We start from the raw sequence: 27,708 nt of genomic DNA, 5'->3' as shown, positions 1-27,708 counted from the left end.
CAGTCCTTTGGGGACATTAGGGGGAGGGCAAGGGCAGGGGAAGAGACATCTTCATCCCTGACAGCTGGGAACAGCTGGGGGGGGCAGGGGGAGGGAGGGGTGGAGAGAAGGCAGGGAGCTGAGGACAGACAGCATGCAGGACTCTCAGCCTTCTGGCCAGACAGGAGGGGAAACAGTGTGGAAACATGAGGGGCATGTGGTAAAGGCTCCCAGTACCTCTTTCTCAATTCCCATTTGGAACCTGGTTGCTATTCCTCTGATCAAATCTGGACCTCCCCACCCCCAACAAAGGCCCTCTTCTCCGAGACCCCTGAGATCCAGATCACAATGAGGCCTGTCCCCCTCCCGAGATGAAGACCCACAATGGGGTGCTCATTAGCAGGAGAATAAAGGAGGCTGGTAGATTCGGGGCCCAAATGGCCCTACAGCTGGTCTGAATCAGTGGTGGTGGAGAGGGAGCAGCTGCCAAAGCAAGAGCTTGGCCAAACCTTTCCCCCACCCCCTGTTGATGAAAGACACAAAGAAGATCCAGACTTGAGATCTGAGCCTATGAGCATCTCTGAAGGGCATGGGGGGAGGGGATGATTGGTCCAGGGCAGAGTTTCAGATGCAGATCCCCAGATTTCTAGATTACACACTTGGGGTGTCCCCCACCAAAAAAAAATCCTGGCTATTAAACCACTTGCTGATCACTGGGGCTTTTCCCTGTTCAAGGCTTCATCACATCTAAGGCCCCTCACTAGGACAGTAACCCCCCTTCTCCTTCCTGGATTTCAAAATTTCCAACAAAGTTCTTTCTCTAAAGCTCCTGCTAAGGACCCCTAGTTCCAATGAATCCATCGTAGCCCTGGCCAAGAAATCTTCAAGTTACTGCTCATTGATCCCTCAACATACACTTTACTTTTCCCCATTTCAGTTCAATACAAGGTTACCTGGACTTGTTGAATGAGAGGTTAAGAGGTGGAAAAAGGAAGGAAAGGGAGAAGCAATGTAGGATGAGGGAGAGAGATGGGAAGAGGAAGAAATGAGAGTTCAAGAAGCAGCCAAAAGTGCTTTTTCACTTTTATTTCAAAAATAAAGCCACTGTGGGTATCGCATAAATATCTGGGGTGGGGGAGGGAGGCCAGCTTCTACCTCCTTTTTTCTTTCACACTGTAATGCAGGAGCAGGGGTGCAGGCTAGCAGAAAAGAAGGGGGGAGGGATGTTACACACCTTTCTCTAGCCATAGCTGCCCTTTTATTTCCTGTCATCCCCTTTCCATTTTTCCCCTCCCCACCTTCACACCTTCCTTGAATCAACCACCCTTTTTTCTGACCAATTTCCTCCTGAAACCCCACTCCCTCCCAGTCTCTCATTTCCCCAAACCCCACCTTGCCAAACCATCGAGACAGCCAAATCTGTTTCATGGTCATGTGATCTGGGAGAACTTCATTGTCAAATAGGAGCTGTACCTGGAAGGGGGAGAGAGGAGATGAGGTCATGGGAACACTGGAACAGGTAGCCCCTTCCTCTCAATCCCTCGGTCCTTCCTCCTTCCCTCCCTCCTTCCCTTTAACAGCTTCTTCCTGTTACAGTCTAACTTACATGTTGGGGGTTCAGCATTAGTCGTCTACATAGGACCCTTCTGAGATGCCGAACCTCGGCTCGGACAGAACAACGAACGAACTTGTGCTGAAGGACAGGGAGACAAAGATCGCGCAATGGAATTCAAGTCAAGAATTCTGAATTAAAATCCCAACTCTGCCACTCTATTAACTGTTTGAAAAGGTAAATCCCGGCTTTGAGCGTCCTGATAATCCTGGGGATACCACCTGTATAACAACTTCCAGGATTACTGTGAGCAAAGTATTTTGCAAATCATGAAGTGCTCTAGAAATCGGAGCTGCTATGATTATTATTACTGTATGAGGAAAAAGTGATATTAGAATTGTTTAGATAGGAATATGGCAACCTCCCTCTCAGCCCCCTTACCTGTAAAATGCTTTTACTTTTGTCTTTGCCAGAGCTGTTTTGAAGAAGGGAGAACAAAGACAAAGATTAGGATCTACTAGGGAACTGGCCCCGATCATTCCCAAAGCCCCTCCCTTTCCTGGTATCTCTCCTCCCTCCTCAAGTCTTTACCCTCCTAGGTGGGGTAGGAGCATTAGCTGGCTTACCTTCCCCCTCCCCACTCAGCACTAAACTTGGGGTAGGCCATCACTTTGGACTAGACTCTTCCCTAAGCACACAGCAGGCATAATTGATGGAATCACTTCCCTACCCCCTCCCCTCCCATCCCCACCCCGCCCCCATCACACCCCTTACCTTAGTTTTTCTAAGCATAGGCTGAGCTGCTCATCGTAACGGTAATAGTGTGCTTTTGAATGGTCAAAGCTGTTGAAGGGGAGGCCAAAGGTACCCGGGGCTGGTTCTACGAGAGACACAGTACCCACTATCACAACCCAGTAAGAGTTGTGATGAACAATGAAAGCTCTGGGGGAGGAGGCAGGTGACCTTTCTTTAGGCGATATTTACCTTCCCCGACGGGTTGGGTGACTCGGTCCAGGCCTCGAGACTGATAGAATTCTCGTATCCTTTTTTCTTCACCTGCAGCAGAGGAGAGGGTGGGAAAAGGAAGAAAGATACCTTAGACTTTGGAAGTCGATTCCTGGTCACCACCCTTAATTTTCATAGCCCGATTTTACTCCAGTTAAGTCTTAGCTCCAGCTGGAGCCAGAGCCAACAGACAGAGACAAACACACATACTGTCTGACCAGACACACAGTCTGACACACATACACAGAGACTGACAGACACACGATCTGAGACAGAGGCACAGAGACTGACAGACACACGATCTGAGACAGAGACACAGAGACACACACACCCAGGTGGGGATGAAGGATGTCACTGTCCTGCTAGCTCTACTGGGAGCTTTGGAATCAGTCAGAGCTAGAAGGGTCTTTAGAGATTAATTGGCTCGGCTCCCTCATTTTCCACAGGGGACATTGACCGGGAGCAGGAACAAGACAAAAGCACAAATAAACCACAAAGTCAGCTAAGTTACATTAACAGAAACAGTCATAAGAGCCAGCGCTCTGCAAAGCCCTTTGCAAATATCTTTATCCTCACATTGGTGCTGCTATTGTCCCTGTTTTACAGATGGGAAAACTGAGGCAAGAGAGCCCAGGGTCACAGTTTGATGGTGTCTGAAGTGGGATTCGAACTTAGGGCTGGACTCCAGATTCAGCCCTTTGGAATCACAAAGTCGGAGCGGGAAGAGTCTTTTGGAGATTGGCTCAGCTCCCTCGTTTTTTCCTGGGGCGCCGAGCCCAGGGCAGAGTGGGAAATCTAGCTGGTGAGCCCAGAACCCGGGGCTTTTCCGATTCCTAGGGGGCGGGGGACACTCACTGTCCTGCAGGCCGGGGACCAGCTTGTACACGATGTCCTGCATGACCCGATCCAGTTTGAGGTTGAGCAGGGGCTGGGTCTCGTGAATCTTTATGTTGCACATGGGGCAGTATTTGCTGGTCTGCAGGTACTTCACTATGCAACTCTTACAGACTGGGGGGGGAGAGAGGCCACACACCTTGCAGCCCTCGTCCCTCCCTCACCCAGGTAAAGGGGTGCTGGGGAGAGGCCCCGGGGCAGGAAGGATCTGCCGCGAAGGCAGCTCCGTCCATCCCACCGGTCCCCTGGGCTGCGGGAGGGCCGAGACCTGCTGGGAGGGCGCGGGGTGGGGAGGGAGGGGGCGGGGAGGACCCTCACAGGTGTGCAGACATTCCGTGATGGTCGTGGCATCCACAAAGTAGCCGGCGCACAGACAGCAGACGATGTGCTCGTTCAGGTCCTTGATCTTCACTCGGACTTCCTCCTGCAGCCAAACTGACCATCACTGACTTTCTAACTGACCACCCCGAGACCCGACGTGAGGCAGCTAAACAATGACCTCCCGTGTCGTCCTCCGCCCGCCCCCCTTAAGACCCTTGGGGACCAAGGCGTTGGGGGGTGCTCCACTTGAGCACCCCCCCTCCACCTCTGCCCAGCAGGGGGCTCCGCATGCAAGTCCGGCTCTGAGCTCAATACGGGGGGGCGACAAAGGGGGTCACGGCGCGCATGCGTCCTACTCGGGGGGTCGCCCCCTTTCCAAACAGCACGCACGCGCATCCGGTACCCGGCCGCAGCGCAAGCGCATTGGGCATCGGGCCAGCTGCCCAGGCGCCCACCAGCCCCTGGGCCTCGGTTCTTCGCGCCACCTGGCGCCTCCAGCCCGGCGCCTCCGTACCTCGTTCCGCAGCGGGTCCATCTTGTACACAGATTGAAGCTGGTTCCGCAGCCGCATCGCGATCGCCATCGGGCCCCCCTGAGGAGACGCCATCTTAAAGGCTGAGCCCGGCCAGCCACTTCCGGTGCCGCCTGCTGGGCGGGGCCTGTCTCCAGGCAACGGGGGGCCTGGTCCTTTTCTGATTGGCCTCCCCGCCCAGAGCCCCGCCTCACCGCTCCCCGCCCCTCTCTCCCGTGTGCTCACCTGAGTTCGTCCCGCCCCTAGCCCCGCCCCACTCGGCGTCATAGCTGCCGAGGGGGCTCTTTGCAGCCCCGCTCTCCCCGCGAGGCCGGAGCCCGGCCACCCCAAACCAGAGCCAGCGGAGGCCGCGGTGCTTGCGTCTTCCGGAGGCCGCCGCGGCCGAGGAGGAAGGCACCCCCGTCTCCTCTTCCAAAAGCTTCTCCCGGGGGTCCTCCCCAGCCGAGCCGGGTCTGTCGAGGGGCGACGGGGGCGTCTCGCGGGGAGCATCTCTCGGGACGGGCGGGAGGTCTCCTCGCGAACGTCTGCGTCCGAAAGCGAGACCCTCCGCGGCCGGAGACTGAGCTCGACCGCGGTCAAATCCCGGACGCGCGAGGCGCAGTCGTAGCTCCTGTGTGCCCGCCCGCGCCGGATCCCCTTGCGGACCTCCCCCTGCTCCTCCTCTGCTCGCTGCCGCGTCGCCCCAAAGGGCCCGTCCCATGTGATCCCTTTTCCGGGGCACCAGGGTCCCCTCGCCAGCGATCTCTCTCCCTGCACTCCCCAATCCCAGTCTCGCCTGTCTCGCGTAGATTCCTCTAGGTGTAATCAACAAGCATTCATTAAGCGCTGGCTCTGTGCCGGGCACTGCGCTAAGCCGGGGTGGGGGCGAGCTACGGAAAAGCAAAACAACCGACAACCCCCCACCACGACGATCCCAGCCCTCAACGTGCTCGCAGCCAATTCGCGATTACAGGCAAACCCCAGCCTCAGTTCCCCTCCATTGTTTTTCTCCTTCAGTTCAACTCCCTCCGCGGCTCCCCATCTTGGTTCTCTCACCCCCATTTGTCCTTCGGTGATACCCATTTTCTCGGCACACAGTGACCACCCACCCCATTGTCCTGCTCCTGGCTACATAGCACCCTCTCATTTTCTCCATCACCGTGGTCCATTAGGCTGTTCCCCTTTGTTTCCCCCATCTGCTGATCCTCCCCACCCCCTTCCTTCATTCCTGCCCTCCAGTAATAAACCTCCTCTGAGGGAATCTCGCAGGCTCTAGGGGACTATCTTAGGAAGTTTCTCCGGGCATCTCTGAGGGGAGGGGCCCATAGGGGATTGGCAGTGATCCCCCATCCCCCTGCTGCTGGGGGGCAGGCCCGGCTTAATGATGGTGATTTAATCATTGGCGCCTGCCAAGGCCTGGGACAAGCTAATGCAGAGCAGATGCTGAAGAGGGCGGGGGGAGGAGATGAAGGGACAGAGGGCACACAGCAAACAGACAGACACCACCCACACAAGGATGCATACACTCCCCCCACAGCACCCCCTCCACACTCACACCACACCCAGATATATGTACAATCCTCATCACGGAATTGCACGGGAACTTGACAGACACTACATACGCATCTCAGACCCAGACATACCACACACAGACACAATGCCAGTGCATTGTATGTATGTCAGCCACACACTGAGACAACACTACTCCCATTCACTGCATGCTAACATCACAGTGACAGAAATATAGATCCATAAACTATATAGAGTCAGGGACACCCACACAGGCACGGACCAGGCAGATACTAACAGACATTTGAAAACCTAGTGCTCAGAAACAGACACAAGCACACTCACAAACACAAAAGATACTATTCATCACACCGTTCAAATAATTACTGAGCACCTACTATGTGCCCAGGCCTGTGCTGGGTGAAGAGGGAGAAAAATTCAAGCTATGTCTTCAAGCAGCTTATATCTAGGGAGAGAAGACAGGCACAAATAACCTCAAAAACAGCCAAATCGTATAGCACAAGTAGTTATAACAGCCAGCGTTCTGCAAAGCTTTTCATGTTTGTGCTGTTGTCCCCATTTTACAGATGAGGAAAACAGATGAGGAAACAGGCAAGAGATTGACTTGCCCAGGGTAGTTTGATAAGTTTGAAGTGGGATTTGAACTTGGGTTTTGACTCCTCAATCCTCTATCCATGGGGCCATCTTCCTGCCATCTTCAAGGATGAACATAGGATTGGCATTCCAAGCACAAGAACAAAAGCACCACTAGATTGGGAATCAGGCCTGCATTTGAGCCCCAACTCTCTGCCACTTATGCATTATTTTGAGCCAGTCATTTCAGTCTCGGCCTGTTTCCTCGTTTCTACCTGCAACTCTATCTCCATACCCCCCCACACATACACCCCAGTACTTTCCTAAGCCTTTACCCTTACTCTTTCCTTTTCCCTCTTAATCCCCGAGGGGAACATCAACTCTTTCACCATCCTCCCTTAAATCCTGGGCCATTGATTATATTGCTGGTCTTCCAAGCCCTAAGGCTGGTTATTCCCCACCACCTAACTCTGCTTCTGCTCTAAACTCATGTGCACTGAACGGAGCTGGAGGAAATCATGCAACAGTGCTCACTAAGGCCATTATAAATTCGTGATCTAATCTCAATTGGATTCTAAGTGCAGCAAGGCAATCTTTACTCTTCCCTAATTGATTCTCTATCCCATTCAGCATAGAGTTCTAAATTTAATCTCAAATCTCCCATAGCACTGCCCTCCTTTTCACATCTAAGGATCTTGATTCATATTTTTATCAAAACATAGCCAAAGTTGCCAACCATCTTTGTGTGATCTTAACTTTTTAAAATAAGTTTTTTGACATCACTTGTTTCTCACTGTATGCTTCCACAATGCAAACCCTTTTAATAAAAGTTCTAAGAAAAAACTTCAGTAAAGCCAATATATTGAAAATATTTGATGTTACATGTATTCCATATCTATGGTCTCTGTAAAATAACTGGAGGTGTCTTCTCAAATATTTTCTTTAGGGTCAAGCTTGTCTTATTGTTCAGTACCAGTGATGCCTTAACTGTCAAATCTATTCTTCCTCATTTATCATCCTCCTTAACCTTTCCATAGCAAAGTTGATAACTTTTTTCTCCTAGATACCTCCTTTCTAGGTTTTTGTGACTATGTTCTCTTGGCTCCTTCCTTCACTATGGCTTCTAAATCTTATTTGCTTGTCTTATCCAGATTTTAAACACCAGCTTTGGATGTATCTCAATCTGTCTTGAGCCTTTCTATCTTCCATTCTTTTCCTTTCCCTTTTATCTCATCTTCCTTTCCTTTTCTCTTCCCCTTATACCCTCAACTCCCTTGAGTTCAATCTTATCTGGGCAGCAGCCCTCCAAATCGGTATGGATCCCCATCTCCAGTCCCCATTTCTCTCCTGAGCCAGATCTGGTCTTGCAGCAACAATTGCTGATTAGACATGTTGAGCTATAGATGCTTAGGCACCACAAACATATTCAAAAGAAAATTCTCTCCCTTTAAATCCACTTCTCTTCCAAACTTTTCTATTATTGTGGAGGAAATCACCATTCTTCTAGTCATCCAGGTCCAAAATCCTGTTTTTCACCTCATCCAATCACTTGCCAAATCTTCATTTAGAACTTTACATCTCTCCCCTACGTCTCATTTGTTTCACTCACATATCCATTACCCTAGTTCAAATCCTTGTTACCAGTTGCCCAAATTATGGAAATAAGTTTCCTATTTGGTCTTTCTGTAAGTCTCTCCTAAGTCCTATTCACCATACAGTTACCAATGTGTTTTTTCTATAGATACACATATCCAATAAACTCCAGTACCTCATTATTATCCCAGGATCCTCTTTTGACATTTAAAACTTTTAGAACTTGGCATTATCATACTTTTCTAGCCATTTTTTCTTTACCATGTGAAAATTTTAAAACATTCTATAAGCAAACCACAAAACTTCTGTTGCAAGTAATTAGCAATGATTCCTTGAGATGCTCACCACAGGCTTAGAAGCCGAGGGCTCCTTTGATGAAAAGGCCCTCATTCTCATTTTAATACTCAAAAGCAACAAAGAGGCAGTTTCTCAGCAATGAGCCCCCTATCTCCACACTTCATTTTGGCCTCATGAAACCTTGAGGCCCTGTCTAGACAAACTTTCCTGGATCCCTTGGAATGGTGTTCTTTCTTTCACTATTGGTAATTAGGGAATTCAATTTTTTTTTACCCATGACCAAATCCATGCTTGTCAGTATGCCTGTTTACTAGTAAATAAATTAGTGAGTTCCATATCAATTCTTTTGTATGACTGTTGTCTTGACCTCTCAAGAACACTCCAAAGTCAACTTTTCTAGCCTTTTGACATTATTACTCTCCTCTGTGCAATCTGACTTTCCTGTTATTCCTCATCCCCCCCAGTTTCAACATCCAGGCCTTTGCACTGAATGTTCCAAGCCTGGAATGAGTAATTACCCTTCTTAGTTCACCTTGGAAGTTCTACTTCAGTTCAGATGCCACATTCTACATGAGGCCTTTCCAGATTCTTATTTGCTAGTGAGTTCCCTTACAAGGTTACCTCATCTGTTTTGTATTTGTTTGGGATATTCATATACTTATATGTATACATATACAGAATTTTGCTTCCCACACAGAACCTGGCATATCATTTGATAGATTTGGATTTTATTGACTTCTTTACTAAGACCCTAATTGATGTTTTCTTTGTGGAACTTTAGACTCTCCAAAGAGGAGTTCTATTAGCTCTATTGATCCAACAAAATAGAAGTGAGAGACTTTTCACTTTGGAACATTGGAAATACTATCAACTGATGAGATTTTACTGAACCCCTTTCAGATACATAAGTCTTCTTCATACCAGCTTAGCTAAATGCCTGGAGGCTCATCATACAGGTTGATTTTCAGGTAATGATTTGAGAAGCCACAGAAATAAAATCATTCAAGCTTGTGATAAATTGAACTCTTCAATCTATATAGCTAGAGTCCAAAGTGATGAAATCACATGGCATAATACCTACACTACCTATTTTCTAAAGCTGAGGCAATAAAACAGTGCTTAATGTTTTATCAAATGCTGAGCACTTTAAAAATATCTCAATTGATAGAGCAGAAATACCACATTACAAATATCTCAACCAATAAGAGCAGAAATATCACAGACAAATCATGGAGGTAAAACTAGAAAAGAAAGAACAAGTCAAATGGTAGAGAGCCTTGAATCTGGGGCTTTATTGACAGGTTAGGGAGCCATTGGCAGTTTTTGATGAAATTACATTTTAGAAGAATGGGGTAGAAGAGAGAGAGACAAGAAAGTCAGCTTGGAAGGGGTTGTTAACAGTAGTTAAAGGATTAGAAAAGTATTTACTGTGTAACTGGAGAGGAAAGACCAAACCTGAGAGTGGTTTTTAAGGGAAAAAATGAGAGATTACAAATAGGAACAAAAACTTGAAACAAGTTTTGGAATAAATAGGAACTAAGGAGAGAGCACAGGGCTAGAAACAAAGTTACTACTCTTCAGCAAAGAGATATAGTTTAAAGATGGGAGTGGATTAGATCTTTAAGGGTTGGTAGAAAAAAAAGTTTAGACGAACAACATTCAAAATAGAAGCAAAACTGGGATGATACAGCATTGTGGAAATCAGTCACATTTCAAAGAGGTAGTAGGCAAAAACAATGCTAAAATCGAAGTGAAACATTTGAAAGACTTCAGAGATATGCTCAATTCAGTGATCAAACAACTTCAAAAAACTGAGTGGTCTTTTGGCAAAGAAGTAAAGATACAAAATAACCCATATATTTTCAGATATGACTAATATGTTGATTACAAATGTTTGAAAACTCAAGGTGTGGTGAGAAAGTGTTAACAGTGTTATTAGCCATTCGTTTGTGAGTAAGTTCACATTTCTCCACCACTTTTTAAGAATTATAAAATACTTTCCTTAATGACAGTCTTATGTAGTAGGTAGCATGAATATTATTCCCATTTACAAAGGAAACTGAGGCTGAAAGGCTAAGTAACTTCACCATCATACAGCTAAGTAAAAGTCAAAGGAAAATATTTGAATCTGGAGTGATGAGAAGTTTGGGGAAAAGGTTTGTAGGATCCTAAAAGCCAGGTATAGTGTGAAATTAATTGCAAAATGTGGTCAGAGCTGTACCTTAGAAAGATAACTCTGGTTGAATGTATTGGAGTTAAGACCAGAGGTAGAAGCAATCAGTTTTTAAGACCATTTAATAACCTACTTATGATTTTTAAAATCTGAATTTAGTTGAGAGGAGTAGGGACAAAGAGGAGGGGACAGGAGTAAATGAGAATCAAAGGTCAAATGGCCAGGCCTTTGCTAGTGTCAGTGTCAGAGCTGAGTTTCAAAACTAGGTACCCCCCCAGTTCAGTGGTCAGTCTGACAGTCCAAAGGAAGCAAAGGAGGCAGCTAGGTTGCACAGTGGTTAGAGCACAAGCCCTGAAGTCAGGAAGATAAGAGTTCAAATCTGACCTCAGACATCTAAAACTTCCCAGCTGTGTGACCTAGGCAAGTCATTTAACCCCAATTGTCTCAGAAAAAAAAAAAAAAGTGAGGAGGGAGAGAGAAAGAAAATTAGGGAAGAGGGTAACAGAGAAATTTAAATTGTTAAGGCAGGAAATATGAGAACAAGCTTAAAGATAAAAAGTGTAAATTAAAGCACAGGTATGCCCTGACAGAGAGGTACTACTATTTCTAAGACAAAATAAACAGAGGGATGAAAGTGGAATTTTGAGACAAAGACAAGAGCTCAGGGAGACAAAATAATCACAGCTCATGCTGAATGATCTCCATCTTCTCTGGGATGTAGATGAGGTCATTCACTTAGTAAAGGGGTACATGTGGGGATTGTGGGCATAAGTAGTAGGGCATAATCCTGTGGGGAATTCAGTAAGAGGTTCAAAGAGGTGAAAAATTACTCAGCCAGAGGATCATATATAAGTGGATCAGCATGAATGTATAGGGACAGTTCCGCTTGGTTTGTTACACATAGTTCCTCATTCCACCCTTTTCCCCATGCCTGCTCTCTCATTTCTCCCTGTCTTTTGGTTGATCTTCTATACTCCCAGTCAGTCAATTGCACTTCATGCCCATCCTTGGTGAAATAAGAGTTGGGGATCACTTGTGAGACAACCTCCCTTCCCAGGAAGTCAGGAAGGCAAGAATAATCTAGGGCATTTTCTGGTAGTTGGAAGTTTAAAAGGCAGAAGGGACGAGGAGAAAAGAGGGGTTAGATTATTATAGAAGGAATGGCTCAATGGAAAGGAAATATTGATATCAGATATCCTGTTGTCATCACTTATCTTGTTCTGGGATAGTCAATCAACTCTTGCTCCTTTACTTCTCTCCCAAAGGGAGAATTATGGGCTCTACAAACAGGGTTATTTTCCCAGTAAACACACGATTCAGTCCCTTCCGCTTTCCTAAGAACAGCTGAATGGAGAGGCATTGTGATATAGCCGGAGGACTTTGGGGTTGAATCCTACCTCCTGACGCTAGTTGTGGGACCCTGCAATAGCCATTTACCCCGTTTTCCTTATTTGTAAAATTAGGCGGTTGGATCTGTCTAATTTTAAATCCTATGATCCTACCAGAACTTGGCCCAAGCCAGTCACTTCCCAGTCACTTCCGAGGCCAAGCGACCTTCCCAGTAAAAGCTCAAGTTTCCGGCTCTCAGTGTGGCAGGGAAAAACACTTCTCTAGAGATGGAAACTGTTATTCCCGACTATGGCAACAATCGGGGTGGGGCGGACACCCAGGACTTCAGAACTCTCATCCCAAGGCTTTTTCCTTACCAGACGCCGAAAAGAGCTGATGGCTCGGGGAGAGAAGCCTCTGCCCTGTGCTCAGCCCCAGGCGCCCCGGCTGCTGGCCCATCTGCTAGTGAGGGAGGAGGGAGGGAGGGCAGGGTTGCCATGAACTAATCAGTCAATCTCTTCTCCACCCCCGACCACCAGGCTTCCCGAGTGCCCACTCGGTGCCACCGGGATGGAACCAAATCCCTCTGGAAAACGGGGGCTCGGAATCCAGGGGATCCAGTGCCTATCCCCGGCTAGGCGGGAGGATGGGGAACGGGGACAGGGACCACGTCCAGCCCTTCTGGGGAAGGCAAGTAGCCTGAGGCCAGGAGTTAAAAGGATGGGGGAGAAGGCCCTTGGGAGAGGACAGGGGTCCGTGGGGAGATGGAGCTGCACCCCCTCCCCGCTCCATGTCTGACCGGCACCAAGGCGCCAGGCCCCCCCGGGGCCGGGCCGGGCTGGGGAAGGTAATGTAATTCCGGCGCCGCTAACCCGATTACCACAGCCTGCGCGGGGCCGGGCGGCGGCGGGGGCGGGTCCGGGGGGGTGAGGGCGGAGGCAGGGCTGGGGGTCCCATCCTGGGGAAGGAGGGGCAGGCATGCAGAGCCAACTACTTCCCAGATCCTCCATCCCGCCGATGCCAAGGTCCGAACCTCCTAAATCCCCGTTTTCCAGTGTAACCACCGATTCCCTACGACGAGGGCCGAGGATGGACTAGAGCTAATTATCAACGGACTCGCTAAAGACTAAAGACTGGAGGAGCCGCTGGCTGCAGTAACTGCGCGCCACGGACAGGCCCCAGGCCGGACAGTTCCGGCTCCCTTTCCCAAAGCCCGAGAAGGCAGAGGAAAGGGGCCCCGGGAATAATGCAGTTGGAATGGCTAAGAAACGAGCCCCTGAAGGGAGGGATTCTCCTCCGATCGCCGAGGATTCCGCGGGCTGCCAACAATTGACAAGCGCTAGAAGCACCTTTGGTCTGATCTCAAGAAATCGAAATCCCTAGAAATGGGGGGAACTGGACCCCGAGCGACCCCAAGCAGTGCACTTCGGGGTCTCCTCGAACGAAGTCAGCAAGTGCAGCCCAGACCCTGGCTCGCTTCTCCGGCCCCACCCCATTCGCTTGTGCTGGGGCTTCCCTGATCTGTGCTGACTATCTGGCCCTGCCGGCTTCCCCCTAAGCCGCGCCCAACTTGGTCCCCACCCCGGGGCACCCGGTCGATCCTCAGGGTCTAGGCCACCCTTAGCTGTCCCTCCTTCTGCGGAGGCCTCCGGTCATACCAGTGCCTGGGCGGGCACAACGAGATCCTCGCTCGAAACTAGGTGGCCCCGGAACCTAAACGAATCTGGAGTCGCTAAGAGGTTCTGCCCAGCTCGGGCCCTCTTTCGAATCCGAGGCCTCGGGCTAGGAGGGCCAGCCTGGCAACACCTCCAAGCCGGGCAACCTCAAGGCACCTGCTGCTGAGGCGAGGTTGTGCGGGAGAGGTCTTCCCTTCTCTCCACCCTTTGACCCTTCCCTCCCTTCCTGCCCGCGGGGCGCGGTCCCAAGCTAAGCTCGGAGCTCGCCCCCACCTCAGCAGACCTCACCCCCCCCCCCCCGCCCAAGGCTCGGCGTCGGCTGCCCCACTCGCTCTACGCCCCACACACCTCGGCGCAAACAGGCGGCTCTTTCCCTTTAACGAGTCGGGCCGGCCCCGCCCCGCCCCCGGGGGCCCAGCTGTCAGTCTTCTCCAGAGCTGGCCAACCCGATCCACCCCGGACTTGGGCAGCCGCAGCCCAGGGTCCGTCTATCGGAGCGTCCATCGGTCTCGAGCCCCGGAGTCCGGACGCCGGCCAAGTCCGGGGCCAGGGCCCCCGGGCTGCGGGTCCGGGAGTTGCCGCACTCCCAGTCCCGACAGGAGATGGCGGCCCCTCTGGGCCGCAGGTCAACAGGCACAAGTCCGGACCCGGGCAGCGTCTAGAGAAGATGCTCCCGGAGCCCGCGGGCCCCTGAGCGCCCGCCCCATAACTGCAGCCCCCGAGAACTCTTCCTCACCTCCTCCGCACGACCTAGTCCCGGCAGGTCCTTTCGCCATGGATTCGGTCGGACTGGCACCGCAGACCCTCCAGCACCATGAACCCATCAGCTTCGGCATCGACCAGATCCTCAGCGGCCCCGAGCCCCCCGGCAGTGGCTGCCTTGGCCCAGGTCCCGGCCGCGTGGGGCAGACAGAGGGTGCTCTGTATACCGGCGGATACGCGGGGCCCTCCGGCTACGGACCCTCGTGCTCACTGGCTTCTCTTCCGGGGAGTCACGGCGGGGGGTCCGCCGGGGGCGTCATCCGCGTCCCCGCCCACCGGCCCCTCCCCGTGCCGCCCCCCACCGGGGGCCCGGCCGCAGCCCCGGGCACCCCCGGCCTAGGCGCTGGAGGCGGCCTATCGGGCCTTACCTTCCCTTGGATGGACAGCGGCCGCCGTTTTGCCAAGGACCGGCTCACAGGTGAGGGGGTGGGGTGGGGCAGGCTTTCACCTTCATCCCCATCCTATTTCACTCAAGATTCCTTCCTTTCCGGTTCATCATCTCTACCGCTAGACACTCTGAAACTCTTTAGCATTCCAACCTCAATTTCCCATTTCTACCTTCCTCACTAATCCCCGGACTGCCTCAAGAACCGCCACTGCAAAGTGCTATTCCTCCTACCCTTAGCCCCGCAAAATCCTCACAATGTAAAACTGGCCTTCCCAAACACTTCCAAGCCTCCAGTTTCCTGATTCCACTTTTATATATAAAGCCGCTGCCTCCCCATCTTTGCCCAATTCCAGGATTTCCTTGGGGAATCCTTTATCTCCCCTCCCCTCCCCCCATTAGTATTCTTAGGCTCCGGAGTGATTCACTCCTGGGGACAAACACTTGTTATCCCCACATCCAGGGCAACCGATGAAAACCGCGCTTCTCAAGATAGGTATTTCTTTAAAATTCTTTTCTCCTAATTCTCCAATACTAAAGACTCCCATTTCCCAAGACATTCGTGAGCAATTCTTTCGCCCAATTTGATCATTCGATTTTCATTCCTGAATGCCCACTCCACTTCATCTAATCCTAAAACTCCCCCTAAACGACTTTTCCCATTCACCCCATTCTTGATCTACTTTTTCCCCTCCCAAATTTAACTCTCCGACATTTTCTGGACACCTCATTTTAGGATATATCTAAAGATATCTTTTCTTCCCCCACAAACATTAGTTCTCCTCAGCACTACTGACCACAGTCCTTTTAGCCCGACATCTCCATCTCCAGATTATCATTCCTGTTGGGCGTCTCCATTAATTGTCTACCCCCTCCTTAATTCGCACTAAACCTGACTTCACTGTTCCCTAACCTCAGGACCTGAAGCTTAAGCTTTTTAAGAACCAGGGTCAAGATGAGAAGGAATCCAAAAATACTCTAGAAAACAGAATCGTTTGAAGGCAGCTATAGGAATATACACATCGACAAAGAGGAAATCTCAGGGAGTGTGTCCAGTCTGGAGCTCTAAAGTACCTCTAACTGCCGGGGGCTATGGGCATATGGGAGCTTGGTGTAATCTGACTCTCACCGTACTCAGTTCCGTCTGGGAACTGGCCTACGGGTCAGAACGTGGTCCTGGGGAGGAGCAGTGGATTCCCACGTTTTTCGTTTGTCTCCTTTCCCGGCCTCTGGGACTCATCTCCTTCAGTCCAAGAATGCTCCTCTGGAGAAAGGGCAGCCTCAGCATCCAGAGAGTGTTTGTGGGGACGGGGCGGGGGGGGGGGGGAGGAGGAGGGGGAAGAGAGGAGTGGGGAACCCAGCGGTACCGGTTACACGATTCTGAGCCGGTACAGTATCTGGGTTGGGTTAGTGAGGTAAGGAGACTTGGGTGTCCGATCTGAGTACCCCCGAGCCCGCAAAAGGTCAAGAAGGGTCGAACAGTCCAGCGCACCCACTGCTGGGGCTCGGCTCAGGGCAGCCACCGGCGCTGGCGTGGCTGGAACACTCTTGTCTTCCCCTCCCCCAGCCGCGCTGTCCCCGTTCTCTGGGGCCCGCCGCGTGGGCCACCCTTACCAGAACAGGACTCCTCCTAAGCGAAAGAAGCCGCGCACGTCTTTCTCCCGGGCGCAGGTGCTCGAGCTCGAGCGGCGTTTCCTGCGCCAGAAGTACCTGGCCTCGGCCGAGAGAGCGGCGCTAGCCAAGGCCTTGCGCATGACGGACGCGCAGGTCAAGACGTGGTTCCAGAACCGGCGGACCAAATGGCGGTAAGGGAGGGACGGGATAGCCTCGGTAGGGAAGCAGGGGGCACGCGGCTGGGAGGGGGAGAGGAGGGATTCCGGGGAGGAGAGAAGTAGGCAGGTCAGAGTTTCCCAGGGCGTCTGCAGGTTCTGCTTGCCCGCAGTGGCAATCGTTGGGCTCTGGATTAGTGGGGGACGAGGACGGGAGGGGCGGTACCTCTGACCCAATCTGCTAACTCCGGATGCAGGAGGCAAACTGCCGAAGAGCGGGAGGCCGAGAGGCACCGCGCAGGGAGGCTGCTCCTGCACCTCCAGCAGGACGCTCTGCCCAGGCCACTGCGGCCGCCGCTGCCGCCCGACCCTCTGTGTCTCCACAACTCCTCACTGTTCGCGCTGCAGAATCTGCAACCCTGGGCTGAGGACAACAAGGTGGCATCCGTGTCTGGTCTCGCCTCCGTTGTGTGAGGGGGACCCTGGTTCCGAACCTGGGAGATACAATTCCACACCCTCCAGGACTAGGCCAAACACTGCCTCCCCAGAACCTCTCCACAGACTGGACGCGTGCCTTCTGCACCAGATGCCCACTTGGACGGGATACCTCGTCTTGTCTACATACCAGACACCTCCCTCCTGCACAAAGGGGGCTGACTTGCCACTCTCACCTGGACCTGGTTGGACGTTTTGCAGAGTTGGCTTGTCACCTATACCCGCTTTTACAGAGCCAGTCGGTTCTTGGTCACCAATTGTCCATGCATGGAGGGACCAACACACCCTAGCTAGATACTCCTGCTGGGAGAGGCCCCTGTGCTCAACCTTTCTATACCCACCCCTGTTCCTCTTCCACCTGCCACAACCCCCTCCACCACTGACCAGACGCCTCTTTCCTTGTCCCCTCCTTCTTGGAGGCTGCTAAGTCCCAGGTTCTGACGAAGCAGGACTCCCGCTCCCTGCCTTCACTGAGCTTACGATATGAGGGGAGGGGACGTCAAGTTCACAGGCCATGGATACTTGGGGCTGGACAGTGGGGAGCAGGCCGGGGAACTGGCCACATCATGCCTTCCCCAGCTGCTCCCTTTCCCCTTTCCTCTTTCCCTAATTGATTACTTCGGGGAATAAAAAGCCAGTGAAGTGAAAGCGAGTTCTGTGGACTTAGGCAGATTCGTTCCCCAGCTCCGTTAAGGAGGGCTCGGCTGCCTAAAAGGAGAAAGATTCCTTCTCTACCCTATCTTCTTCCTTCCCTGTTCCTGGTTCTCTACCCTGCCCTGTTGGGGCTCGCTCCGATCGTGGGTCCAAGGACTCACATTGCTAAAAGATTGCGGGAGAAGGATTCAGACTTCCCTAAGTGTCCGCGCCTCCCAGTCCAGCCTAGCCCAGTCCAGATCAGCCCGGCCCAGCCCGGTCCGGTCCGGTCCGGTCCGGTCCAATCCAGCTCAGCTCAGCACGAGGTTTCTGCTGCCTTTTCTGCCCTTCTTCACCTTTTCTACCTGAAGCGGGAGGGACCTCGTTGGACCAGCTGAGCCGAGCGTAACTAACCAATGAAATCAGGGGGTGGGACTGACTGGTAAAAATTAGCCAATGACAGCCAGCGAGGGGCGAAGTTTAGGACAACCGGGTGGCTTGCCCGAGTCGGTCGGCCTGCGCTTTGGAGAACCCGCTACCGCATCTGGCTCCAGTGCCAGGCTCACTTTAAGGGAGTGGAGGCAGCGGGTATCTCTGCAGGAAGAGGGATTGTGGGGGTGGGGCGGGAGCCTCGTGTGACCATAATCCTGACGGTTAGGAGAGGGGGCGCAGTGTGGAGAGCACGCGACCCTTAGGACTTGGGGGTGTCTCTGTGTTAGTGACCGTTAGCGTGTGAGCACGTGATCACGAGGAGTGCGTTTGAGTGGGTGCCGTTGGGGAATGACCAATTAGGGGTTTTCTTAGGGGGGGTCATTGTAGGGGAGGACTTGACTATTCAGAAGCATGTGCATAGGGAGTTCCCACTACCTAGTATGAGGAAAGGGTCAATAAGGAGGGTGGAGTCAGAGACGGAGTACCCAAAGACGCAGCGCTAATTAAGGATGGGCAAACAAGGGGGTATGCCAGTATCAAGTCTAATCAGATAAAGGGGTATGTATGTCACTGAAAAAATTACTGAGGAAAACTTGAAACCAGCCAAAAGGAAAGTCATTCATTGTGAATTTCACAGTCAGAATATTGAGGAAGTGGAGTTTTTGGAATCTGCAGCCCCTGCAAGATGGATTAATAAGAGAATAATAATAGCAGCTAACATTTATATAGCACCTGCTATGCACTTTGCTAAGTGCTTTATAAATGTCAAACTTGACAGAAGTAGGGAGACACAAAATGATAAAAGAGGAGTGGGCTTGTGGATTTGAGAAGGGCTAGCTGGGGGATTTTTCCGAATTCAAATTTACAGCATTTATTGCCAGACTGAAAATAAGAGGACAAAGGAAAGAGCCAATAGATTTATCAAAGATAAATTGATGCTTGTGCAGCTGGGAGAACAATAAAGGGAGGAGTGTAGTTGGGGGAAAAAAAAATGAATGTCTTGTAAAGAGTTCCAGGCAAACAGAATAATTAGGGATAGTTTTAGATCTAGACTTCAAATACAAATGGCAATTTAAAAATGCAAGAAAGGAGTCCACTGGGATGGAGAGACTAAGAAGAGTCTTTGGGAGGACTCGGGAAAGGAGACCAAGGTGTCCAGAAGAGGACATCATGTCTCTGAAATCCTTCCAGCTCTCAGCTTGTGAGGATGGTGATAGTGAGGTACCTAAAGCAAAGGTTAGCGTCCTTCTCTTGGCTGGTGAAGGGGGTGTGGAATTGGGATGGCTCAAAGAGAAAAACTGTGGGTCTGGGAGGAGGAAACTACAATGTCCCCAAGCAGAACCTCAGGAGAATTTGGGGAAAAGGGAAAGGAGCTTGGGGTGGCTGAATGTAGCCTATCTCAAAATGTAATGCACTGATTTTCCTGGAAGGCCAAAGATAGCTGTGAGCAAATCATCCCATCAGTTTTGAGCATCAGCTCAGGGGATCCTTTGGAAGGTGGGCTAAAAGGATAAGGAAGAATGAATCAAAGCTTTGGAGATGATGATGATGATAATAATAATAATTAACATTTATATAGTGTTTACTATGTGCCAGGCACTGTGCTAAGCACTTTACAATCATTATGGCATTTGATCCTCACAACAACCCTGTGAGGTAGGTGTTTTGTTGTCACCATTTCATAGGTGAGAAAACTGAGGCAAACAACAGTAAAGTGATTTGCCTTCAAGGATATCCAAGTGGTGTATGCTGCAGGATTTGAAGTTGAGTCTTGCTGACTGCAGGCTGTCCCTCCATCCACTTGGACACCCAGTTGTCACCACCCTGCCCCCAAGCCCAGGATCATGAACTCCTTGTGTCCACAGTACATGATGCCTCTAAGAAATCCAGAAAAATCAAGGCAGAGCAAAGGCTTTTATGGTGAGGGAGGGGGGAGGGAAGGAGGGCACCCTCCTGGTCTTTCTGGCCCTCCCCTGCTAGAATCCCTTGTGTGAACCCCATTGCAGTCCTTACCCTGTATTCCTTGCACACCCACACCCTGTCCCCGGGGCTCCTAAAATCTGTGGCCAGGCCCTGGGGCGGGAAGGGGATGCTGCCGCTTGTGGCTCCTCTTGAGGGGTCCTCAGGCAGAGATCACTGCAAGGCACAAGCATCCTTGTCATCCAGGCTGAGGTCCTGGCTGGGAGGTTCATTCCCTGAGAAGACTCCATTCATCTCTTCTCTCAGCTGATTCAGCAGGTCTCGGCTCTCACTGGGAGGCAGGTTACTCAGGAAGTAGGGGGGAGCCAGCTCCACCAGCCTAGGAGAGGGAAAGGCGCTTATCTGCTGTTGCCCACCAGCCATTGTCTATTCCATTCTTCTTTGAAGGCACTCACTCCTTCCCAAAAGATGCTCTCAATTCCCAGGGGAGAAAAAAGGGCATGAGGGCACTCACATGTGAGGCTCGATCTCAGACACAATAGAGAGGCAGTTGTCTTGGGAGATGGAAAAGTTGTGGTAAAGCACCCATGGAGGCGGCTGGGCGGGGGGTCGGCGATTTGTGTAGCAGCAGGAGGGGGACAGGTGAGCCACGTGCTTGTGTGTCAGGAGCAGGTAATTGCCAGCCCCATCTGTGTCTCGAGCCACCTGAATGAAGGAGACCAAAGGGTATAAGGAGAAGGAGAATAATCGGAGACGGCAATAAGGAGTTGGGAGATGGAGCTAATTTGAAGGGTTTAATTGCTCCTTGCAGTATGGCCTTCCTGCCTTAGCTCTGGTGAGACCCCCAGTACACACCTCCTGACCCTCAGAAATCCCTTCCTGACCTACTCTGAGGCAGCCCTCCCAACACTAGCATTCTCAGCTTCAGCACCCCCACAACCACACCTTGAGGAAGTACCCCGACACCAGTGCTCTCTGAAGATTTTTTCGATTCTGTTCAGAGCCAAATGCTGGTGGAGACAGGGGAAGTTCAATTCGACGCATCAGTTCCAGGAGCTCTCCCCGAAATGCCTGGGCCTGGCGTAGTGCAGCCCAGCTCAGACCCCGAGCCTGACACCAATTCTCATCCTCCCCACCTATGAGAAATGGGAATTAGCCATTGCAGATGCCCCCTAGCCCACCCTAGACCTCCGTTCCCTTACCAGGCATTGTCACCAGTCCCCAGCTCCACTAGCTCTACCCATACTATTTTCCATCTCCAGGACACTCTGGGAAAATCCTGCATGAACTTCTAGGTATAAAAGAGGGAGAAAGGCACTCACTCACTCTGTATAAAGGCTTCATACACCTGAATCAGGGTGCTGTGGTCACCATCTGGGTGTTCCAGTGCTCGTCGTCGGGCAGCCTCCTCTGCACACTTCGGGGGGCCCTCAAAGCCAGGGGCAGCTGGAGTGGGGTGGGGGAGGAGAGAACAGAAGAACATTAGTGAGGTGGAGCAGGCAGAATCGTCATGTTCCTCGGAGCTAAGCTGTAAAGATGGAATGTCTGAGTTAGGCTGAACTGGAGTGTGTTCTTACTGGTGAGCATGGCTGCTAGGGTCAGCATCTCATCCACACAGTCAAATTCGCAGGCAGCCAGCAGGGCTTTGGCTAACTCAGGGGGCAGGGGCAGTTCAGAAAGAATGACTCCTAGGTCTGACAGGTCACCATCATCATCCAAAGCAGCCAGATAGTCCAGGTCTTCTAGCGCCTGCATTAGGGCCTCTGGGGCTGGGGAGGACAGAGAGTATGTCAGAAACGGGCCCAGTCCAGCCTCTCACTTGCTCATGGGTTGGTAGGTGTCTCACCCGGCCGGTCTAGAAAGTGACACTCTCCTGGCTCCGCGATGTGTCGCCTCTTTAACAGTAGCACTAGTCGGCTTAGATTCTCCTCACACACCCGAGGCGAAGGAACTGAGGGAGCTCTTAACTCCAAAAAAGATTCAGGATACAGGCGGAGGCAGGATCCTGAAGGGAGAAAAGGAAGGATTCTGAGGGAGAGTATCTTTGTCAATTTTTTTTCTGCTCATCTGGGATGGACATCTTGGATATCAGTTGGAACAAATGAGCTTCTTACCTAGTGGGGGGCCTTTGGTCCTCAGCCTCCTGGCTTCTGCTTGGCTTTTGCTGATGGGCCTCATCACTTGGGATTCAGCCCGGATCTGAGGATTGTAAACCTATCCCCCCCAGGGCCCAGACAGATCAGGATCTACTATTTCCAGCCCAGCCAGCCTTTCCACTTCCACCCTCAAAGGCAGAAACCCTCTTACATTTCTAAGCTCCAGTCCCGAGTCAATAATGTGGCGGATTGAAGGAAGGGAAAAAGATGAATCAGCCAACCAATGGGTGACCACCACCTTCCGAGGGCCTCCTTCCACATCCTCATACACGGCCTGTACAGCCCGGCCAAGTCCAGCGTGTAGAGGTAGCACCTGAAATGGGGTCAGCTCAGGATCCAACCTCTCTGCCTCCCTTCGAAGACACTCACAGCACTGCAAGATGTTCTGTGGAAAGGTGAGAAGCTCTCGTTGAGTAAGAGAAGGTACTGATTCTAGGACTTCCTTCCCACGTCCCCTGTGATCCCACTTACCTCTTCACTAGGTAGGTAGACCAGCACATCTCCTGGAAGCCCACCCTGATGTAATTCCAGCACAGCCTGGCAGGCAGCACCCACCAGATCTGGGGGAGCAGGATCTCTGTACACAGGAATAGGGCCCTCTTCAGGCCCCTGGGCTACTCGAACCACAGGAGGGTTACCCCAAAAGGCACAGAGCTTGGGTTCAAAGGCTGGATCGGTGACCACAACTAAGCGTGGGCCCTCGAGGCTGTTCCCTAAGCCTGCATCCCGCAATAATCCCTGCAGCACATCTGAGGCCACTGAGCGCTCCTGGGCCTCGTCCAGTACCAGGACACCCCAAGCTCCCGCACCTCGGGCTGAGGCTGCTTCCTGTAACAGCAGTTTGTCCCAGCAGAACCTGTCAACAAAATGAGAGGAAAGGAGTGGTGAGGTGTCAGGTTGAAACACGGCTTGCGCTAGAGGTGTGGCGATGGCTTCCACCCAGGACTCGGGCTGTGTGTTCTATGAGTCAAGACTTGGTCATAGATGCAGAGCTAGATGGGAAGAGTCGGTGAGAAACTAAGGCACGGATTAAGAGACTAGTCCAAGGAAGTGGCATTCCTGGCTCCAAGCTCACAAAGACAGTGAAGTTGTGACCCTGTGACCATATTCTTTCTGGACCTACTGGGTTAGAGATAGGAAGCAAATGACACAGTTGGAAGGTCTTGGTTCCTGGGTGAAGGAACAAAAGCTTCCTAGAGAATAGAATTCAGGTAGTACAGAGAAGCAGATGGGGACGGAGTGGGACCTATAGTAATTAAGGTTCTGCTGACTTCTAAGAAAATCAGCAAGGAGAAGTTTGGGGATGTGACAGAAAAGCTGAACGAGCAGGGCCCGGGCCACCCGTGGGGGATGCGGAGCACCCCACCTGAGCAGGGTGTCTGGTCCGGTGCAGTCCTCCAAGGGGATGCTGTAGCCAACTTCGTGGCCCAAGCTTAGGTCCATCTCATCAGCTACTCGGAGAGCTAGGCTCAGGGCAGCCAGGGGCTGGGGCTGCGAGACGGTCACTCGGCCATGCTGGAACCCCCTGGCCAGAGCAAACTCGGCACACCACTGAGGGATCTAGTCGGTGAATCAAGACACCCGCCCAACGTCAGGCTGGAAGATGCTGGGCCGCATGGGCCCGGCTCCCGCATGCCCTCCGGGGCTCTTGGCCCCCCCCCCCCCCCCCGCCCCCCAGACACCAGGCAGCACTCCCCACCTGGGTGCTCTTGCCGGAGCCAGGCTCCCCCGACACAAGCACTACCCCGCTAGGGCTGCTCTCCAGCTGCTCGAGGAAGCTAAAGCGCGCAGCCCAGATGGGGAGGGCCCGACGCTGGGCCAGCAGCGTGTAGTATCGGGAAGAGAAGGGGAGTCCGTCGTAGGGATTCACGGCCAGATCGGACCCATCGGGACTAGGGCCCGATTCTTCGGTTGATTCGGGAATGTCCGAGGCCATGGCAGCCTGGGATCGACCTGTGAGAGGTCGGTGGGATCAGAGGAGGCGGGCGTTTTGGACTCTCCCCCCCCCCACCTCCGGGGAGCCCGCCCCCTCCTCCGGGCTGACTCAACCCCGCAGAAGATCGCCTCGAATATCGGACCGGGAAGGCTCCAAACCCGGCAGTCAGGTGATGGGCTCCAACCCGGGGGAGAAGGCGGAGCCCACTAAGCTCGGGCTTCTTCGACCCCGGGGCCTTGGGGGCGGGGCTCCCGCCAGACAGCTGGCAGCAGGGAGGGAAGGTTGGCCTTGGGACGGAGGGCCGCGCGGGACCACGGCGCCGTCTGATTCGTGGGGTCAAACCTTCGAGAGGAGCTGGAGCAGGAGATTCTCGGACGCGGATTCTGCCCCACCCGACGGACGCCGCTCGTCCCAACCCCACCCACCCTCCACGTTCAGTACAAAGGTAAATTCCGGCTCCACCCAAGAGCCCGGTGTGGGGGGCGTGGCCGCCTTCCCGCCCCCGCCGGGGACCGGGAACCCATGGAAACGAGGGCTCCGCCGCTCGGCATTGAGCATGTGCGAAGCCTGCGCAGATAGAAGGAACGCATTGCATGCCGGACCCCATCGGTGAAATGTATCCTGGGATTTGTAGTTGATGCCGGGGACGTCAGGTCCCTCTTGGTGATAAGGTTAAATTTGGCCCCTACAATCGAGGGCTTTTGTACAGCCTGTAACCCGCAGTTTGGCTTGACTCAACATTCCTTTGATTCAGATTCCAAGGCCCCTGCCCCTCTCCCTCCCCCACCGGGTCCCCAACATAGCCAGCACCCTAGAACTAAGAACGGGGTATGACTCTTCCCTAAGGAGTGCAGAAGCCAAGACAGGAAACGAGGCTGTCTTGAGTGAAAACCCTGAATTTAATGGGAAGTTGGGGAGCCCCATTCCCTCCCTTCACACGCCCCACCCATCCGGCCTGGGTGTGGGGGGGCCTGCCCCCTGGCCTCCGTCCTGCGGCCCTGGCTTGCTCCATCTCCTTTGGGCTCAGTCAGTCTCCTGGGCCCGTCTCTCTGTGTATCTCCTGCAGGATGGGGAGGAGGGAGGTTGGGAAATGTGGGGCAGGTGCTGCCTATGTGTGATCTTCCTCCATTCCTCTTACTCCCCCCATGTTCCCCAGGCTTCTTCCAACCTCACCTTCGGGCGTATTCGTACAGCGCCTGCTTCCTCTCCTGCAGGCTTTCCTGACGGGCCCAGGAAGACTTGGCAAATAGAGCTGCAGGCTGAGGGGTCACAGGGCTGGGGGACTGGGGTGTCACAGGTCGAGATGTTAATGAGTTATTTATTGAAAACCTAACTTACACAAGATACTGGGTGGAACCAAAAGATCCATTAGGGAAGTACCTCCTGCCCTCTCCCCCAACCTAAGACAGCCTCCCAATTCTGCCTTCCCCACTTCCTAGGTCTCACCTTGGAGACAGAAGTTGTGGGATAGGGCCCAGAAGGTGGAAGAGTTTGGGACCCCTCAGCAATATCCTCAGGCACAAAGGCTACAGCTCCCTCCAGCAGATTAGTGATAGTTGTGTCTACACAGCCAGTGCGGGCTGGAAAAGAGGAGAGGAGAGAGGTTTGCTCCTCTCTCCTAGTCTCAGGTTTCTTCCCCAACCCACATTTCCTCAATCTTTAGGTGATCTTTCTTGAATGTGTACCCAGAGTCCCTGGAGTTCTTCCCCATCCCATAACTCAGGTCTCTCTGGAATTCTCTGTTCCCTTCCCCATACCCAGGTCTCTCTGGATGACGCCAATTGGGACATGGGGTAAAACCTCTTTGACTCTTTGTGAAAGAACCGCCAGCTGCCGGTCAGGGGAGAGGCCAGGCGTAGAAGGGGGAGAAGGCCGAGCTGCAAGAAAATAACGGAGATGTGGTGAGGAGTGACCTGTAGACAGAAGCAACCCAAAGGAAAAGCACCTACCTGACTGGGGAAGCGGTCTGGGGTGTCGCTGCCGCTTCATGTGTTCTGCCTTGTCTGCAGGCGTGAGTCGAGTCCCTCTCTGGCCCAGCTCCCCGGCCACTAACTGGGAACAATTGGAAAGTGAGGCCCAGGGGCACCCGACGGAGGACGCTCCCAAGTTCTGGTCCCCCTCCTCACTCCCCCAATGCCCATTACCTGCTGCACGCGGAGGGCAAATGCTTCGCTCCCTTCCCCTGGCTGTCGATGGGCAGGACGAAGCCATCTGCAAAACGAATGGAAACTGGAGTTAACAGCGCCTGCCTTTGCCACCAGCTACGTCCCCTTATTCTGACTAAGAAGACTGTGTAGGAATTATGGGGTGACCTTCCCCTCCCCCCAAAACTAGGAAGAGTTAGTACCTTACTTGATACAGTGTGAAAGGAACGAAAAGCGACCAGAGCAGCTCCGAGACCCAGGAGGCATCGGACACTGTCTGAAGGGAAGAAACAAACGCTTGAGAAGAAGCCGGAGCCAGCGAGGGAGCTCCTGTGCCCCCCTCCCCTGGCCCCACTCACCACGGAGACCAAGGGCCTCTGCACCCGAAGGGCCAGTGGTTGAACCACGTCCTGAATGGAAAACGGCCAGGAGCTGCGGGAGGGAGCGGTGCACGGCCGCGGTCAGCACGAGCCCCCGCAGCTTCCCGCCGGCCCTTCCCGCAGGCCCCGCACTCACCTAAAGCGCAAGAGCCCTTCCCTGCCGTTGGTGGCCGCCTCCTCGGGGAACAGCAACAAGGGAGCTGGTGGATTTCCCCGGGAAGAACAGAACCTTTTCAGCGCCTCCACCAGTTCCCCGCTGCCGTCCAGCTCCACAAAGCCCCGGGACCAGCACACAAAGCCAGGGGGGCTGTTGATGAGAGGCTGGGAGGGAGACAAGGGGCGGCACTAGCCGTGAGGGGGACGGGGAAAGGCGCGGCGGAGGAGAGGGGGCGGCCGAGGGCCTCCCTGGGGCGGGCCCCTGGGGTTCGGGTCCCTCCCCCCGGGAGCGAGACTCACAGTGCTACAGCTGGTGAGGAGGCTGACCATGTTGTGGTCAAAGGGTGTCACGTGATTGGAAATAAAGACCCTGGCGCTAGGATCGCGGAGCCGGGGAGCCTCCTGTCTGACCACAAACCCCAGCACCGCACACATGGCCCGGACCACGAACCTGGGAGACAGGAGGTACTGGGTGACCCCGCCGCTGGAGGGCCGCCCCCGCCCCCGCCCCCCGCCGGGCCGGGCCGCTACCTTCGGAGAACGCTGTCGGGCAGCGCGCAGCTGACGAGGAACACATGGAGCCCGAGGAAGAGGCGGAGCACCAGGAGACAGAGCCCGACGGGCGCGTACAGGAGCAGGGCGAGCAGCAGGAAGCCATCACTAGGGAGCCTGGACCCCGCGGGGCACGGAGGAGGGAAGGCAGGGGCCGTCAGAGGCCCGCGGGCCTGAGCCGGGCCGGGGCCCTGGAGGGGACAGGGGCCGGGGCGGGGGCTCGGGGCGGGGAAGAAGCCGGCCAGGGGAGGGGGCGGGGGCGGCCTTCTCACCGGTGTGAATCAAAGAGCCGCTCCGGACCCGGGGCCGGCGAAGGCTCCATCGCCGCCGCCGCCGCCGCCGTCGTCTCAGGGCCGCCCAGACCCCGTCGCCATGTTAATCCCTGGCCGACCGCGCGGGCTCCTGGGAAGGCTAGGGCCGGGCCTTTGGGCGCCAGCCCTCCGGGCTGGTGGGCCCAGAACTCCCAACACGCCCTGCGCGTGGCGCGCCGCACAGGACTGTGGGTCACGGAACGTAGAAAGCTGACTGAGGACTACACATCCCGGCGTGCATCGC

At 53.3% G+C, this 27,708-nt stretch overlaps 4 protein-coding genes across 10 annotated transcripts; 1 reads left to right on the top strand and 3 right to left on the bottom strand.

The window, feature by feature from the left end:
• Window positions 1-1,053: 1,053 nt before the first annotated feature.
• Window positions 1,054-18,020, bottom strand: PCGF1 (polycomb group ring finger 1). Of its 4 annotated transcripts, XM_074274238.1 has the most exons (12): window positions 17,021-18,019; window positions 16,576-16,773; window positions 15,710-15,844; window positions 4,266-4,343; window positions 3,749-3,854; window positions 3,392-3,544; window positions 2,516-2,587; window positions 2,306-2,411; window positions 1,973-2,006; window positions 1,586-1,672; window positions 1,372-1,452; window positions 1,054-1,178 (listed from the first exon to the last, which is right to left on the bottom strand). In XM_074274238.1, exons 4-12 carry the CDS (start codon window positions 4,332-4,334, stop codon window positions 1,131-1,133), a joined length of 756 nt encoding a protein of 251 aa, XP_074130339.1. In that variant the 5' UTR covers window positions 4,335-4,343; window positions 15,710-15,844; window positions 16,576-16,773; window positions 17,021-18,019; the 3' UTR covers window positions 1,054-1,130. The 4 variants fall into 4 exon arrangements, with proteins under 4 accessions (XP_074130339.1, XP_074130338.1, XP_074130340.1 ...); XM_074274237.1 differs by lacking the exons at window positions 15,710-15,844; window positions 16,576-16,773 and having other exon boundaries at window positions 17,021-18,020; XM_074274239.1 differs by lacking the exons at window positions 15,710-15,844; window positions 17,021-18,019 and having other exon boundaries at window positions 16,576-16,665.
• On the top strand, window positions 13,792-16,935 carry TLX2 (T cell leukemia homeobox 2). Its single transcript, XM_074274240.1, has 3 exons — window positions 13,792-14,613; window positions 16,148-16,385; window positions 16,607-16,935. The coding sequence occupies exons 1-3, from the start codon at window positions 14,208-14,210 to the stop codon at window positions 16,821-16,823; spliced, it is 861 nt and encodes a 286-aa protein (XP_074130341.1). The 5' UTR covers window positions 13,792-14,207; the 3' UTR covers window positions 16,824-16,935.
• A 1,435-nt stretch (window positions 18,021-19,455) lies between the features above and the next one.
• DQX1 (DEAQ-box RNA dependent ATPase 1) lies at window positions 19,456-24,670 on the bottom strand. Of its 4 annotated transcripts, XR_012483301.1 has the most exons (13): window positions 24,264-24,670; window positions 23,685-23,938; window positions 23,352-23,545; window positions 22,457-22,841; window positions 22,137-22,370; window positions 21,944-22,043; window positions 21,676-21,834; window positions 21,407-21,598; window positions 21,156-21,275; window positions 20,775-20,965; window positions 20,344-20,534; window positions 19,923-20,208; window positions 19,650-19,786 (listed from the first exon to the last, which is right to left on the bottom strand). XR_012483301.1 is itself a non-coding variant. In XM_074274227.1 (12 exons), exons 1-12 carry the CDS (start codon window positions 24,526-24,528, stop codon window positions 20,043-20,045), a joined length of 2,451 nt encoding a protein of 816 aa, XP_074130328.1. In that variant the 5' UTR covers window positions 24,529-24,670; the 3' UTR covers window positions 19,456-20,042. The 4 variants fall into 4 exon arrangements, 3 of the variants coding, with proteins under 3 accessions (XP_074130328.1, XP_074130329.1, XP_074130330.1); XM_074274227.1 differs by having other exon boundaries at window positions 19,456-20,208; XM_074274228.1 differs by lacking the exon at window positions 24,264-24,670 and adding an exon at window positions 24,080-24,190 and having other exon boundaries at window positions 19,456-20,208.
• Window positions 24,671-24,801: 131 nt separating this feature from the next.
• On the bottom strand, window positions 24,802-27,649 carry AUP1 (AUP1 lipid droplet regulating VLDL assembly factor). Its single transcript, XM_074274233.1, has 12 exons — window positions 27,426-27,649; window positions 27,133-27,270; window positions 26,902-27,052; window positions 26,582-26,766; window positions 26,425-26,497; window positions 26,269-26,342; window positions 26,066-26,132; window positions 25,871-25,973; window positions 25,679-25,798; window positions 25,368-25,501; window positions 25,095-25,204; window positions 24,802-24,981 (listed from the first exon to the last, which is right to left on the bottom strand). The coding sequence occupies exons 1-12, from the start codon at window positions 27,473-27,475 to the stop codon at window positions 24,945-24,947; spliced, it is 1,242 nt and encodes a 413-aa protein (XP_074130334.1). The 5' UTR covers window positions 27,476-27,649; the 3' UTR covers window positions 24,802-24,944.
• Between the last annotated feature and the right edge of the window lie 59 nt (window positions 27,650-27,708).

Source organism: Sminthopsis crassicaudata, chromosome 6 (genome assembly GCF_048593235.1).
Source record: "Sminthopsis crassicaudata isolate SCR6 chromosome 6, ASM4859323v1, whole genome shotgun sequence".
Classification (NCBI taxonomy): Eukaryota; Metazoa; Chordata; class Mammalia; order Dasyuromorphia; family Dasyuridae; genus Sminthopsis; species Sminthopsis crassicaudata.
The sequence above is the reverse complement of the archived record's forward strand: the minus strand, read 5'-3'. Positions and strand labels throughout refer to the sequence as shown.